This window comes from Cavia porcellus, unplaced genomic scaffold (assembly GCF_034190915.1).
Source record: "Cavia porcellus strain 051 isolate PalLab524CR breed Dunkin Hartley unplaced genomic scaffold, mCavPor4.1 scaffold_24, whole genome shotgun sequence".
NCBI classification, from domain to species: Eukaryota; Metazoa; Chordata; class Mammalia; order Rodentia; family Caviidae; genus Cavia; species Cavia porcellus.
The window spans coordinates 35,374,454-35,389,170 of NW_026947507.1; the positions used below are offsets into that span (position 1 = coordinate 35,374,454).

The following is a 14,717-nucleotide window of genomic DNA, read 5'->3' on the forward strand; positions in this document are numbered from 1 at the left end:
CCTTGAGCTCTCCACAATCCTCCTGCCGCAGCCTCCCAAATGCTGCGATTATAGGCATGTTCTACCCCACTCCCTGCTAGTTTTTAACCTCCCTGGATCTCAGTTTCCTCATCTGTGAAATGCATCTGCCTTCAAGGGTTGCTATAAGAATGAAAGAATACTTCTTAGTGTTTATCGAAGTACCTAGCATAGGACAAGACCCAAACGGTGCCAGCTCTGGATACTCTCGTTGACGTCCAGAACTCTGCTGTGGATGCATTAGGGAAGAAACGCACTCCACTCGAGGCAGCACAAACTCAGTGCTTAGCTTAAGGCCTGGGTTTAAGGTGGAGAAGGAGCAGCGGGGGGAGGGGCTTTCGATGGACTGGAAGGGTGCATGGCCAAGAGGCAGAGATGTGCAGGTGGGGGCCAAAGCAGAAGTGGGGAGAGGGCTGCTTGTCCTGCAAGCAGGCAGTTTGGTGACAGAATGGAGCACCCATGTGGGCCTCAGTTTTTTGTGGCTGTCAGGAATGGCCCAGAAAAACCTGGAGCTCCTCACGCTCTGAGGCAGCTAAGGGCAAACCCTCCACCTCGAACCTATCAGGGGCACGCATGCACTTCACACTTTCTGTCGCATCTTATCCTCAGAGCAGCCCAGTGACACAGGGACTATGCCTGCCACCCATTTTAGAAAGGAGGCCTACAGAGGTGAAGTAACTGGCCCGAGGTCACACAGCCCTGGCTTCCGGGCAGCCCATGCTGGCGCGGTGTTCACCGCCTGTGCCGACTTCTCCACTCTGTCATTCTGGGTCTGTGGCTTGGCAGCCCACCGTCATCAGGACCCAGGACCCAGCCAGGCTCTCAGGGAATGCATAAGGGGCCCAGTGCTGGGTGTCCCGGGAAGGAGAAAGCAGGGCTGGGGGCCCAATACGCTTCTGCAGGAGGAACCCAGGTACGCAGGTACAGCGCACGTGGGCGGCTAGGGCGCTTCCCGGCATCCACATGCTGGGCCCAGAGCCCTGGCAAGCAGGAACCAGACCTAGGCCCCCGGGTGCGTCACCTTCACAGAGTCACCAAGAGCCCGCAAAGGACGAGGGGTGTGGCCAGCTCCACCCTGTGCTCCGCGCCCGCACTCAGCAGGCTTGTCCCCAAGTGCCCCCGCGAGGGAAGATGGATGACTTCCTGCGGGAATGAGGCTGAGTGGAGGAGCCTGGAGGTGTGACCCCCGCAGGTGTGACCCCCGTGCAGAGGCCGCTTGCACCGGGCCGCCGGGTGACCCCTGCCGTCATTTCCTCCGGAGCCGGAGAACAATGGCTCAGAACGAGGGGCCGCCGGCCGCGCCGCGCGCGGGGACCCGGCCTTACCGCAACCCGGGCCCGCGCCCGCCCCTCCTTGCAGCCGCCCAGCGCCAGCTGAGTCGCCGAGGGATGAGGACGCGCCCGGGCCGTGCCACGCCCTCGCCGCGGGAGCCAACCCGCGCCTGACCCTCGCCCGCCGCGCGCCCCGCGCCCCCCCTCCCCCGCCCACCGCATGGAACGACTGCAGAAGGTGCGGGGCGCGCTCCCTGCGGGCGGGCGGGGGGTGGGGGCGGCCCGGGAGCCGAGGGCGCCGCCTAGTGGCCGCCCGCCGCGCAGCACGCCGGGCCCCGAGGCCTAGGGCAGACCCGCGCCCCCGCCCTCGCACCCACGCACACGCCCACTCGGCCGCCTTCTGCTCTCCCCAGCACCCTCTTACCTCCCCCGGGAGCGTCAGCTCCTCCCGAGACTCCAGTGTACCTGGCTCTCCCTCCAGCATCGTGGTGAGTACCTGTGGCGGCCAGCAGCACCCTCAGGTTGGGAGGAGGGGGGTGGGTACCCAGGTCACTCAGAGCCCCGCCCCCATGCACCGCACGGCTGTCCTGCTGGCGCAGGCAGACGGAGAGACCCCAGAGATCCGGAGGAGGCTCCCCCGGTCCCCATCAAGGTCTGCTCTGATGGCTCCTAAAGAGCAACGCAAAGAGACTGTCGTTTATTTTAAGGTGATGTCTCAGTGCTTAAAATGATGGAGCCCTTCACGCGTGCGAGCTCACAGCTCAAATGGCTGCCCGAGTTCTGGGCCCAAGCTAAGGCGGCCATGGTGCTAGGGCCGCGGGCGAGGCTTTCAGCACATCCGGTCCATTGATGCTGTTTCCCCTCAGGCCAAGATGGATAACCAGGTGCTGGGCTACAAGGACCTGGCTGCCATCCCCAAGGACAAGGCCATCCTGGATATCGAGCGGCCAGACCTCATGATCTATGAGCCCCACTTTACCTACTCCCTGCTGGACCATGTGGAGCTGCCCAGAAGCCGGGAGGTGAGGGGTCTTCGTGGTCGGAGGGCACAGGGTGGGGGGTGGAATCTGCTTTTGCTGACCTTCCTGGCGGCTGGTGTCAGTCACTGGAGCTACACTGCAGGAAGTGGATCAATCCATCCAGTGTTTACAGAGAGGGGCTGTGGCCCATGGCTGGGGTGTGGCCCGGATGTGGAGGGCAAGAGGGGCAGAGCTGAATGGCTGCAGCGTGGTGGTGACGGTGGTGGGGTTCTATGGGAGAGAGCAGTGAGCAGCAAGAACAAAATGTGCACAAGGTGAAGGCAGGAAGGCTGAGCTGAGAGACTGGTGTGAGGCTGAGGCCTCAGTTTCCCCTCCTATAGCAGAGGTTGTTAGGTAGTCAGGGTATTGAGTCAATGCGTGGACAGGCCTTCTGTCAGAAGGCCAGAGCAGAAGGATGTCGGGGAGTTTGAGGTCCGCCTGGGCTAGTAGTGAGTTCAAGGCCCGCTGAACGGCATAGTGAGGCCTTATCTCAAGAGTGGGGAAAGGCAGTGCTAAGGCGGCCGCAGTGAGCTGGGGCATCGGGCCTCAAATCCAGTCCGGGAGCCTGTGCTTTGTCCCCGGCTGCATGTTGCTCTGGTCACCATTGTTGCTGGCTGGGTTCTGAGGACAGGGGTGTTGCTAGCTCACAGTTGGCCCTCGAGGACCAAGCATGCAGCTCCAGGGCTGCCCTGCTCTGGCCTCCAGCGTAGAGCTCCAGGCAGCCCATGTGGGGCTGGGAACTGGCAAGGATCTAAGAGGAGACAGGTGGGGTATGGAGTGGCCTCTGGGGTTCTAGGGAGAGGGTTTCATTCTGTGCTCATGACTGACCAGCCCCCTCCATTTGCAGCGCTCTCTGTCACCCAAGTCCACGTCCCCCCCACCGTCCCCGGAGGTGAGTGTGCCCAGCCTTGTCCAGATGGGGCCACATCTCCCTGCTCCGGCACATGTCCAGTCTACAGGCAGAGCCCAGAGGATGACAGAACCAGCAGGTCCCAGCTGATCCTTGGCCTGCTTGGTGGCCATGCCTGGATAACCCAGGTGTCATGGCCCCTACTCCCAGGTCCCCTACTCCAGGGCAGGCAGTGCTTATGGCTGGGGCTGGAAGTCAGTGGAAAGTGCACTCCTGGAGGCTTCCCTGTGGGTCAAAGCAGGTGAGGGACACCTGGCAGTTGCACGCTTCTGCTTCACAGGTGTGGGCAGAGAGCCGGACCCCCGGAATCCTCTCTCAGGCTTCAGTCCCCAGAGCCACAGGGACCCCCCGGACGAGCCTGCCACACTTCCACCACCCTGGTAGGTTTCCAGGCCAGTGTAGCTGCATCCTTCCCTGAGACCGCTCTTATCCTGGGGACCTCAACCTGTGCTCCTGGACCCACTCTCTCTGGGGCATAAACTCACCACAGCCTCAGCTGGACCCGTGCTCTGGAAACCCCGGGCAGTCCTCCTTCCCTCCCACTCCCCAGGGATGCCCAAGATCCCCAGTTCTGCTTTAGCTCTGGGCACGTCTTTTGTCCTAGTATTTCCTGCCATCAGTGTATCCCCCTCAGCTGCTCTTGTCTCCTTTCTCAGAGACCACCCGGCCGGATTCCAACATCTATAAGAAGCCACCCATCTATAAGCAGAGAGGTGAGGGGTCCCCTAACATCTCAGGGCCCCTTCCTGCCACGTCCTGGGGTCTGTGCTGGTGCTGGCCGGGAGCAGATAGGAGAATAACTGTTCGTAGCAGCATGTCTGATGTGGGGGCACATGTGTAATCCCTGCCCCTGGAAGGCACAAAGATCACAAGTTTGAGCCCAGCCTGGAAAACTTAGCAACTTAGTGAGACTTTGTCTCAAAAACAAAAACAATATAATGTAATACTCAGTGTAAAGGCTCTGGGTTCCATTCCCAGTATTGCTGACGTGCCCCCCCCCCCAGCATGTCACATTGGGCACTGGCCCTGTCCTTGCTGTGCTTTACATGGGGGCCTCCCTGGTGTGGGGATGAGAGGGTGGGGAGCAGGAGTGGGCAGGGTGGCTGGGCGGCTGTGTGTGTGACTTCCGCCTCCATCCGCAGAGTCCATGACTGGCAGCCCTCAGAGCAAGCACCAGATCGAGGACCTCATCATCGAGTCGTCCAAGTTCCCTGCGGCCCAGCCCCCAGACCCCAACCAGCCGGCCAAGATCGAGACCGACTACTGGCCCTGTCCCCCGTCGCTGGCCGTTGTGGGTAGGAGACCTGGGACAGGAGAGAGGCAGGCTGGGACATCCCGCCACTCCCTGGGCCCCCACCACTCCCTGTGGGCGCTTTTGAAGCTGCCAGCTGTGTCCCACCACACCTCCTGAGTGGGGCGTAGCTCACCCCTTCCCTGCTTTCCTGCAGCGCAGCTGGGAGCAGCCGCTGGTCGTTCCTTCCCTCCCGTCCATATGTGGCTTCTCTCCCTTTTTGATTTTACTGTTTTTACTGGTGCTGTCTGCAGCAGATTCCGAGTCCATTTCTCGTGAGGGGCTGTCCACATCCTGACACACACTCTCACTCTTTCCCTTCCCTTCCCAGTCTTCTCCCTGCTCCCCTCGGTTGCTTATTTAGTCTTTCAGCAGATATTTCCCAAATCTTGCTGAGTCTCAGGCCCTGTGACCTGAGCTCTGGAGGGAAGACAAGTGAGAGAGGAGGTTTGCACCTGTCACCACAGCTGCTGGGGAGCCTGAGGCAGGAGAATCAGAAATTCAAACCCAGGCTGGGCGTGGTGGCATATACATCTGTAATCTCAGTACTCAGGAGGCTGAGGCAGGAGGATGGCAGTGAGTTCAAGGCCAATCTGGGCTACAAAGCAAGTTCAAGGCCAGCCTGAACTGTGCAGTGTAAGAGTCTCAGGAAGGGGGCTGGGGATTTAGCTCAGCGGCATAAGCGCCTGCCTTGCAAGCAGGCAGTCGCGAGTTCGATCCCCGGTACCGATAAAAAAAGAAAAAGACAAAAAAAAAAATTAAAAAAAAAAAAAAAAGAGTCTCAGGAAGACCAAAAAAAAAGAAGTTCAAGCCCAGTCAGGTCAATTTAGTGAGACAGGTTTATGTGTCTATCATGTGAAGGTATTGGTGCTCAGTGGGTTTAAGTTGTATGTGTGTGTTGCTTACCCCACTGCAAGGTGCAGAAGTCGTGTTTGTTTTTTTTGTTTTGTTTTGTTTTGTTTTGTCTTGGTCTTTTTTCTTTTTATCGGTACCAGGGATCAAACTCACGACTGCCTGCTTGCAAGGCAGGCGCTTATGCCGCTGAGCTAAATCCCCAGCCCCCAGAAGTCGTGTTTTGTTGTTATTATTTTTGGTGCTGGAGACTTGAATCCAGGATGCTGTGCGTGATAAATTTGTGTTCCATCTCTGAGCCAGGCTCCTAGTCCTATTTTGTTGTATCTTTTTGTTTTTGTTGTTGTTTTTGGTTTCTGTCAGGGTCTTGATATGTGTTCAGGGTGGCCTTGAACTCACTGTGTAGCCTTGAACTCACAGTGATCCTCCTACCTCAGCTTCCAATGTTGGGATTGCAGATATGTGCCACTGTACCTGGCTCCTACTTTATTATTTTTTATTTTCTTTTTGTACCTGGGATCAAACTCATGACGTTGTGCTTACCAGGCAGGAACTTATGCCACTGAGCTAAATCCCTGGCCCCTAATTGTTATTATTTATTAAATTTGTATTACCTGGTACAATGGCTCAGGGCTGTAGTCCCAGTTTACTTGGGAGGCAGAGGCAGGACAGCCCTCAAAGGCAACCTCAGCAACATAACAACACTTTGTCTCAAAATACTTTTTTAATTAAAAAAGCAACAAAAATAAAGCAGTTGTGGGGCCGGGGATATATATCTCAGTGGCACAGCACCTGCCTGCCAAGTGTGAGGTCGTAAGTTCGATTCCCCGCACCAAAAACAGAAGTTGTGGTCTCTTCCGAGGACCCAGGAGGTACATCGAGCCTGGGGCTGAGCAGCCTCATTACTGTGTCTCCTAGAGACTGAGTGGAGGAAGCGGAAGGCATCACGCAGGGGAGCAGAGGAAGAGGAGGAAGAGGAGGATGACGACTCCGGAGAGGAGATGAAGGCGCTGAGGGAGCGGCAGAAAGAGGAGCTCAGTAAGGTCCGGCTGCTCCCCCCCCCTCCCCCGTCTCTGTGGGGAAGGCCTTGGGCCAGCAAAGCATCCTCCTTAGACAAGGGGACCATGCACCTGTGCGTACCCAACTCTCGCCTTCGGGAGATGAGGAATGGGGGTCAGAGACTCAATTCCATCTTCCTGTCTCCTCAGGTTACTTCCAACTTGGGAAAGATGATCTTGAAAGAAGAGATGGAGAAGTCGTTGCCGATCCGGAGGAAAACCCGCTCCCTGCCGGACCGGACGCCTTTCCAGGCCTGTGAGTGCTGCTGTGTGCGGTGCTGGGACTCCATTCACTGCTGGAGCCCGTAGCTTGGAGATGTAGTCCAGGGTCGTGGGAGAGAACATCTGCTCCAGTGGGGTTAGCGGTTTACTGCTGAGGGTCTGCCCCTCACAGCTGCTGGGGATGTCACTGGTGCACAAGAGTCTTGTGCCCCAGGAGCTTGCACTTGGTGGGAAAAAGTGATGCGAAACCTGGGATTTTGCTTTTATTTTTGTCTTTGTGTTTGGTACTAGAGATTGAACAGTGACAGCCCCAGAGGCTAAACTGAGTCTGGAAGGATGTGACAAAGTGAGGCAGGCAGAGTGAGTGGGGACGGCCACCTGCAGACGTCAGGGACAGCATGGAGACAGGTGGGGAGTGGAAGATCCTCAGCTAGGAGCACAGGCCCCATGCGGCGAGGCGGGCTTGTGCCCTTGCTTACCCTGGCCACAGAGGCCGCAGAGAGGAGGAGGACTCAGGATCCCAAGGTGCGGGCCAGGAGCTCTCAAAGCCCATCCTAGGCAGCTGGGCTGTGTCTCTTCCTCAGTGTCTCTTGGTCAGAGCAAATCGCCAGCAGCAGGGATACAGGCTCCACTTCCTGGCTGAGGGACTGTGAGGACTCACTGTGAAAGCAAGCAAATGGAGGGGCAGGGCATCTCACAAGCAGCTGTTACACTCGCCAATAGTCTGTGTCGGCCTTCCATTACTGTAACTAACAGTCTGGGGTGGGTTAACCCAATAGAGAGAAGAGAGTTCTGTAGTTCCCAGGTCCAGAGGGTCAGAAGCCTGCATTCAGTGATGGCCTTTTTGCTGGCAGAATCCTGAGGTGGCACAGCCACTCTACATGATGAGACAGTGCCTGTGTGTGCGTGCACCTGTTGTATGTCTTGGTATCTGTATGGCCTTTCCACCCCACTTCTTTCTTGTGGTATGAGGATTGAATCTAGGGGTTCTCTAGGCCTTAGCTACATCCCTGGTTGTTTTTATTTTGAAACAGGCTGTCACTAAATTGCCCAGGCTGGCTTTGAACTTAGATCTTTCTGCCTTAGCCTCCCAAATACCTGGAATACAAGGCATGTGGCACCAGGCCAGCTAGTTTTCACTTTCTTTTCTTTTGTTTTTCTTTTTGTCTTTTTGAGACAGGGTCTTGCTGTGCTATTCTGGCTGGCCTTGAGCTTACTGTGTAGCCCAGGCTGGTCTTGAACTCGAAATTATTTTCCTACTTCAGCCTCCCGAGTGCTGGGATTACAGGCGTGCATCACCATTTCCAGCTTGTTTTCACTTTCTTAATTTCACAGTGGGAGTTAAATTTCAACACATGAAGTCTTGGGGTTCGCAGACAGCCCATATCCAGCCCATAATATTGTATAAGGGCTAAAAGCCTTTCTGAGCCCAAGAACAGGCTGAGTCTGCCAGTGTTTGATTGGACAGAGTGGGGGGGTGAGGGGAGTTGGGGGGTTTGTCCCAGGCACTGGTTGGTGACCTCCGGAACCACTATAACAAAAGTGGAAGGGACCGGTTTCAGACGATGCAGTGTGTGCTGAGTTCGGCTGACTTGGGGCCTGGGGACTTCAGCTTGTACACTGGTGAAAAGGAACCACAACTGAGTGTGTGGAGATGGCTGGTAGGGTGCACGGGCTGTGGCTGGATAGGTCCAACAGTGACCTCCTCTTGCAGGCGTAGGTGAGAGATGTGGGGAAGACACGGAGCCTGGCTGGGCAGTTCCACTTCCCCTGAGGACTGGGGAGGCCACAAGAGCAGCCCAGGTTAGAAGTCAGGGCGGTCTGCTGAATGCAAGGGTGGCGAGGCTCAGGTCAGTGGTGGAGGGCAGTGCTCACCCACAAAGCGTGGGTTCTGTCTGCAATGCCTGGGGCCAGGCAGGGAAGTGCTGGCCTTGTCCAGCGTCCATGCTAGGACAGTGCTGAGGAGGGAGGGTCCAGGCTGCACTGCAGAACTGCTGGTGAAAGGCTTTGGTGCTCCTGAGCTGAAAAGGCTGGGGGCCAGGAGATGCGTTAGAAACTGCAGGTCTCCGTGTGATTGGCAGCTGTGGACACCAAAGGACATGGCTGGCTCTGGGGTGTGACCTTTTGAAAGGGTTGTTTGATGTGGACCTCAAGGAAAAGCGACTAGGGACTGAAAGACCCAGAAGATGACTAGGTAGCTAGGATGCACCAGGCTTCCCCTGGGTACAGGTGTAGGGCAGGTGAAGAGAGATCCCAAAGGCATTTTATCTATTTATTCACTTGTTTGTTTTTCTTGAGACAAAGTCTTGCTATGTATTCCAGGTTGGCCTCGATTACTATGTATCCCAAGTTGGCCTTGATTTTACTGTCTAACCTAGGCTGGCTTTAAAGTTGTGGCAGTCCTTCTGCCTCAGCCTTCTAAATGCTGAGATTGTAGGCAAGAACCATCAGGTCCAGCCCAAAGACATTTTAGAGAGTGTAACTCAGTAGTCAAGCCCACGGCCTGGCAAGCACAAGGTCATGGGTTTGATTTCCGTACCAAAAAAAAAGAAAGAAAGAAAGAAAGAAAGAAAGAAAATAGTTAAGCCCAGGAGGAGGAGCAGGAGGGATGTGTCCTGAGGCTCACTGGATTCAGTCCCAGGTTCCACAGGTGCTTCCATTCAGCCAAAGATGAGCTCTGTGACCGCACGTTGGCTTTCTAGGGTTGAATTGCCCAATACCGACCTCATCACTGCATTTGGCAGCTCTGGACAGATGTAATCACTCAACAGTGATCGTGTAGGTGACTGTCATATCTAACAGTCTCAACAGTCCAGAGTCATGAACAGGCATGTCACTTTGGTCCCTGCATGGCCTGGGAATTGTGGCTTTGAAAGACAAGCATTCTGGAAGTACAGGTGCTCCTCGTTTAACAACCTAGCTCTGTTCCTGGGACCAGATCATTAAATGAATTGGTCCAGTGAGGGTATATAGTGTGTGCATTACAATACTCAGAACAGAGAAATGGTCAAAGAAAACTTCATCTGGGTGACTTTGCTTTTATTTATGTAACTTTCCCATGCAGTACCATAATGTATGACAGTATAAAACTATGGTGCTGGACTGCACAGTACAATCAGCAGAAATTACAGAGCTTGGATGTGAGGGCAATCTGGCTGCACCCCTCTGATCACCAGGGTGGACTCTTCTGGCTGCTCTGGCTTCCAGGGTGGATGTTTGTCTGCTTCCTCCCTTTCGCTCCACATGCGTCCACCCCTCCCGAAGCTGCATGCTCCAGGCTCCCAAAAGAGGATGGTATCATGGGTCAGGGTACACAAGGAGCTGTGCTCCCCTGCCAGGCCCTCCAAACAAGCTCTCAAAAACTACAGTGCGGCATAGACAAGGTGCACTGAACAAAAAGGGGCTCAAGGCTTCATACACGAGTTGTATAGACCGTACAAAAATATGACTGATCAAGTTCGAGGGGCGGGTCATACACTGGAATGATGGTTAAACACATAAGATGTTAAACGAGGAATATCTGTAGTTGGAGTGAAAACCCTGCAAAAGTGCTTTATAGGTGATGCTTGTGCCAGTCAGGGAAGGAGAAATGCACACGTATTATTGCACGACTGAAATGCTTCCAGAGTGACTAGTGACTGTGAAAGGTACTGATTCTCTGTGCAGGCCAAGCCTTCGCATGAAATGCTGGGGACTGGAAGGGTCTCAGGTTCAGAGGTGGTTTTGGTTTTTTTTCCTCAAAATTTGGAATATTTGCATAAATTTTACCAGCTGAGCATCCCTAATCCAAAAATCTGAAATCTAAAATGCTATGAAATCTAAAACATTGGGAGCATTAATGTAGCAAAATTGAAGAAGTTTGGAATTTAGAGCATTTCAAATTTAGGATTTTCAAATTTAGGATGCTAAGGCTATATAGGGGTATAGCTCAGTGGCACAAGCCCCACCTGGAAAGCACAAGGTCCTGAGTTCGATTCTTGATATAAAAAAACATTTTTGGATGCTAAAGTTTTTGTTTGGTTTGATTTGGTTTGGTTTGGTTTGGTTTGGGTTTTCTTTGGTACCAGGGATTGAACTCAACGACCTTGCGCTTGCCAGGCAGGTACTTATGCTGTTAAGCTAAACCCTCGGCCCTAGATGCTAAACTTATATAAAAAGAAGTGTTAGGTTCCCAGAAGTCGTCAACTGGTTTTAAATATTCTGAGGCTAAACAAATTTAAACTAAATCCTACTCAAAAGAACTGCCATCCAGGCATGTGTCCATAATGTCACCTTGGGAGGCTGAGGCAGGAAGATCACAAGTTTGGGCCAGTGTAAGGAACTTAACACTGCCCTGCTGCCTCAAAATAAAAATTAAAAAGTGCTGGAGATGTAACTAAGGGGTAGAGCGCACCGTAAAAACAAAACCTGCTGCAGACTTGCAGGCCTTTTTTGTCTTTTTTTTTTCTTTTTTTTTTTTAACTTTTTGTCGGTGCTGGGGATCGAACTCATGACCACCTGCTTGCAAGGCAGGTGCTTATGCCACTGAGCTAAATCCCCAGCCTCTACAGGCCATTTTTTAGTAACTAGAAGCAAAGGAGTTTGCAGATGTGTACAACTTAGGAATCCTGGAGACAAAGTGCTTTCTAGAAAAACACATTACTGAAATAAATTTTCTAGAATTACAATCTAGAATTACAATCTGCAGTGCTTGAAAGTTTAGACTCATAGAAAATGTGCAAGTGGTGGATGACATCCAGGCCTGCAAACAGGAAGTATCTTGAGTGCTCAGTAGCTCCCTGGGCTAATGATGGCTTTGCCTGTAGTCTAATGTCAAATGTTCAAAATTTGATGAACACTTTCTAAAATTGCAGTAATTTAGTTCTTTTGATTAGACTTTAGGTTTATATGTATATCCCAGAGGCTGGGCACTGTGAAATAATGGTGAACCTCAGCTTTAGCTATGGATTTTAGCACTAATTAGAGAGGAGAGGGAAGCATTCTGGGCAGTTCAGAAGCCCAAGCATGAGCCAGCATGGCAGAGACCCGGGAAGCCCAAGAGGCTGAAGCAGGGTGAGCGCCTGGGCTACATGATGAGTTCAAGGCCAGCCTGAACTACCTAGTGAGACTTTACCTCCAAAAAAGAAGAGAAGCCCCAGTGTGGTGTCACTTGCTGGCGGTAGTGGGCAGGAGCTGGGACCCAGCAGAAACCTACTGTGGTCCCTCGACTTCCCCCTTTGTTCCCTGCCCTGGCAGGGCAAGGCCAGCTAGGCAGCCCTCTCAGGAGCCCAGGGGCTGAGCGTGGGTCCTCTCGCTCCTTTACAGCTTTGCACCCAGGAACATCTAAGTCTTCTTCTCTCCCCTCCTACGGCAGGACCACTCTGAGCCGGGTAAGGTCTCAGCAGCGGGTGCATGGGCCACAGAGGAGAGCATGTGTGTGGGGTGCTGAACCAGTGGGTACTTAGGGATCCCTGGGTCAAGGGGCACTCAGTGAAGGGCATGGATGAGGACTGCGCTTAGCTCCCACTGACCCCTCTGTGTGCCCTCCTAGCTACAGTCCACAGACTTCAGTCCATCCGAGAGGGAGACTGGAAGCCCAGGTGAGAATCGGGGCTGTGTTGTCAGGGAGCCAGGAAAGGGTGTCTGCAGGCTCCCACGCAGCCAGTGTCCGACGCGGGCAGGGCTGTGTGCAAGGCCCCTGGCCGAGCTGGTGGGTTTTGAAGCTCGCTGACTTTGGCGCCGCCTCTGAACAATGGCTCTTGTCTCCTGCAGGCCTCCAGGTGAGTGTCCCCGGGAGGGGAGCAGACGGAGTGCCAGCAGCCAGGGCCCGGCAGCTGGCAGTGTCAGGGGAAGGGGGGTATGGGGCCATGGCATTGCCTGGCGAAGACCCGAGGAGCCCAGGGTAAGGCTGGGAAGGTCCCGTGCCCCACTCTGGCTCACTGCGGCTTTGGTCTCCCCAGAACGGAGAGGGCCAGAGGGGGAGGATGGACCGGGGGAACTCCCTGCCCTGTGTGCTGGAGCAGAAGGTGAGGGCGTGGGCCCGACCACCCAGCGGGGCGGGGTGTGGGTGCAAGCCAGGCAGGCTGAATGTGCTCGGATCCCCCTGAGATGATGCTGGGGACAGCTGGGGAGCTGGGGGGATGGAGGGCAACACAGCATGAGCTGGTGGCCTTTGCACTTGATGAGAGGCCAAGGGAATGGAGGGGCTGCATGGACAGAAGAGACTGAGCTGGTCCTCCCTGTCCTCAGATCTATCCCTACGAGATGCTGGTGGTGACCAACAAGGGCAGAACCAAGCTGCCTCCGGGAGTGGACCGAATGAGGCTTGAGGTGTGTAGAGAAGATGCGTCAAGTGCTGTAGGGGCTACCAGTGGGGTCCTCTGCCAGCACCGAATGGGTGCAGGCACTGCCATCAAGTCCTGCCTCCCTGTTGTGGATCGATGTGGGACTGAGCATGTGCCCTTCCCCCACTGGGTGCACTGTGTGTGGGTTTTCAGGGGGATCGGGGCCCTGTGCACCCATCATCACTTAGCACACCCCACGCCGAGCCTCCGTCCCCTCAACGGCCTGCGTGTCTCCCCACAGAGGCATCTGTCTGCAGAGGACTTCTCGAGGGTCTTCGCCATGTCTCCTGAAGAGTTTGGCAAGCTGGCCCTGTGGAAGCGGAACGAGCTCAAGAAGAAGGCGTCCCTCTTCTGACCATGCTGCGCCTCTCTGTGATGCCCCTACCCCGCTGCTTCAGGGCTCTGGAGCTGGGGCCCTGAACCCCGCAGCATCCCCTTCCCCTGGCAGGCTGGGCACGGCGGAGGCTGGTGGGGGCAGGTGGGTTCTGTTCCTCAGGGAGGGGTAACCTGGCCCTCCGCAGTGCCAGGCTGGGAGCTGTGGACTTGCTACCCTACTGTGAGCCAGGGCACTTTCTCTTGTCCCTGGTCCCCACTGCCCAGCCCAACCCATCCTGGCCTCCAGCACACAGAGTGAGTGAGCGTGCCCTCTCCCTGCCTGCCACCCCCATAGGAAGGTCCCCAGAAGAGTGAGGAAAAATTAACAAGGGGACCACCAAGCAGTCAGTCTGTCAGCTATGCTGCCCAGTGGGCAGTGTGCAGCCGGGTGGAGACAGCCCCGGGGTCCTGTGCACACCCACTCGAGCCTCCAGCCTGCACCCAGGCCTCCTGCTTTTCTGACACTGTACCAGAGCAATTGGGGCCTCCAGTAGAGTGATCACCCTCCTCCCGCCAGCTTGCCCTGTCCTTGATGTGCCACCCTCCAGCTTTGAAGCTTCACTGTAGCCCAAGGCTTCCTCAAAAGCCTTGGCATGGTGTGGTGATGCCACTTGAGCAGTACCCAGCCCACCACCAGCCTCAAGCAAAGCCCCTAGGATGCCTCCTATTGTCACCTGTCCCAGGGCCTCAGAGCCCAGGCCTGAGCCTCCTGAGCAGATCAGGAGGTGGGGCTTGGGGCCTCTGTGCTGGCTCTCGGGTCCCCCACACACCCGCACTCTGCTCTCACAGAATGTAATTATTGGGGCCTCCTTCCACTGCATTCCTCACCCCCTGCCCTGCCTACTCACATCCCAGCTTTTTTTCTCCCCACATGTGTATGTGTATAAAATTATATATATATATATATATTTTTGCCCAGGTCTGGGTTTTGTTCCTGCTCAGACCCTGGCATTCCTTTTCTGCCATGTGTGTGATCGTGCTGGGACAGGGCACTCTGCTTGGAATTAAAAGGTTGCATTGGGTCCCTAATCTGTTTGTCCTTTATGAACCACCAGCCATGGGGGAGAGGTACAGATGACATCAGGCCAAGGGAGCCATGGGAATGAGAATTCAGTAAGAATTGAGTGAGGAGCTGGTCATGGTGGCACATGCCTGTAATCCCAGCACTTGAGAGGCTGAGACAGGAGGATTGCCCCGAGTTCCAAGGGCAGCCTCAGCTACATAGTGAGATCCTGTCACAAACAAAAAACAAAAACCAGCAAAAACCTGGGCCAAGGGAGGAGGCGGTCATTTGGTCTTAAGATGTCCTAGGGAATGGACATGGAATTGTGGCCTGAGTGGGTGTGAGGTGCAGATTTCCTGGGAGGACCAGAAAAAA

The 14,717-nt window shown here is 54.9% G+C and overlaps 1 protein-coding gene across 7 annotated transcripts in view; it reads left to right on the plus strand.

The window, feature by feature from the left end:
• Positions 1-14,368, plus strand: part of Dmtn (dematin actin binding protein) — a 29,380-nt gene extending 15,012 nt beyond the window's left edge. For 3 of the 7 annotated variants that reach the window (XM_063234845.1, XM_063234844.1, XM_063234843.1), the window contains exons 2-15: positions 1,378-1,527; positions 1,703-1,777; positions 2,156-2,311; positions 3,156-3,200; positions 3,499-3,598; positions 3,875-3,931; positions 4,361-4,513; positions 6,280-6,404; positions 6,570-6,675; positions 11,946-12,010; positions 12,172-12,220; positions 12,581-12,646; positions 12,870-12,950; positions 13,206-14,368. In XM_063234845.1, the coding sequence (XP_063090915.1) occupies positions 1,510-1,527; positions 1,703-1,777; positions 2,156-2,311; positions 3,156-3,200; positions 3,499-3,598; positions 3,875-3,931; positions 4,361-4,513; positions 6,280-6,404; positions 6,570-6,675; positions 11,946-12,010; positions 12,172-12,220; positions 12,581-12,646; positions 12,870-12,949 (1,095 nt within the window). In that variant the 5' untranslated portion in view covers positions 1,378-1,509 and the 3' untranslated portion in view covers position 12,950; positions 13,206-14,368. Of the gene's footprint in view, positions 1-1,377; positions 1,528-1,702; positions 1,778-2,155; positions 2,312-3,155; positions 3,201-3,498; positions 3,599-3,874; positions 3,932-4,360; positions 4,514-6,279; positions 6,405-6,569; positions 6,676-11,945; positions 12,011-12,171; positions 12,221-12,392; positions 12,542-12,580; positions 12,647-12,869; positions 12,951-13,205 lie in introns of those variants that run through there. The other 4 variants (XM_063234849.1, XM_063234847.1, XM_063234848.1 and 1 more) reach the window with 4 other exon arrangements.
• The last annotated feature ends 349 nt before the right edge of the window (positions 14,369-14,717 follow it).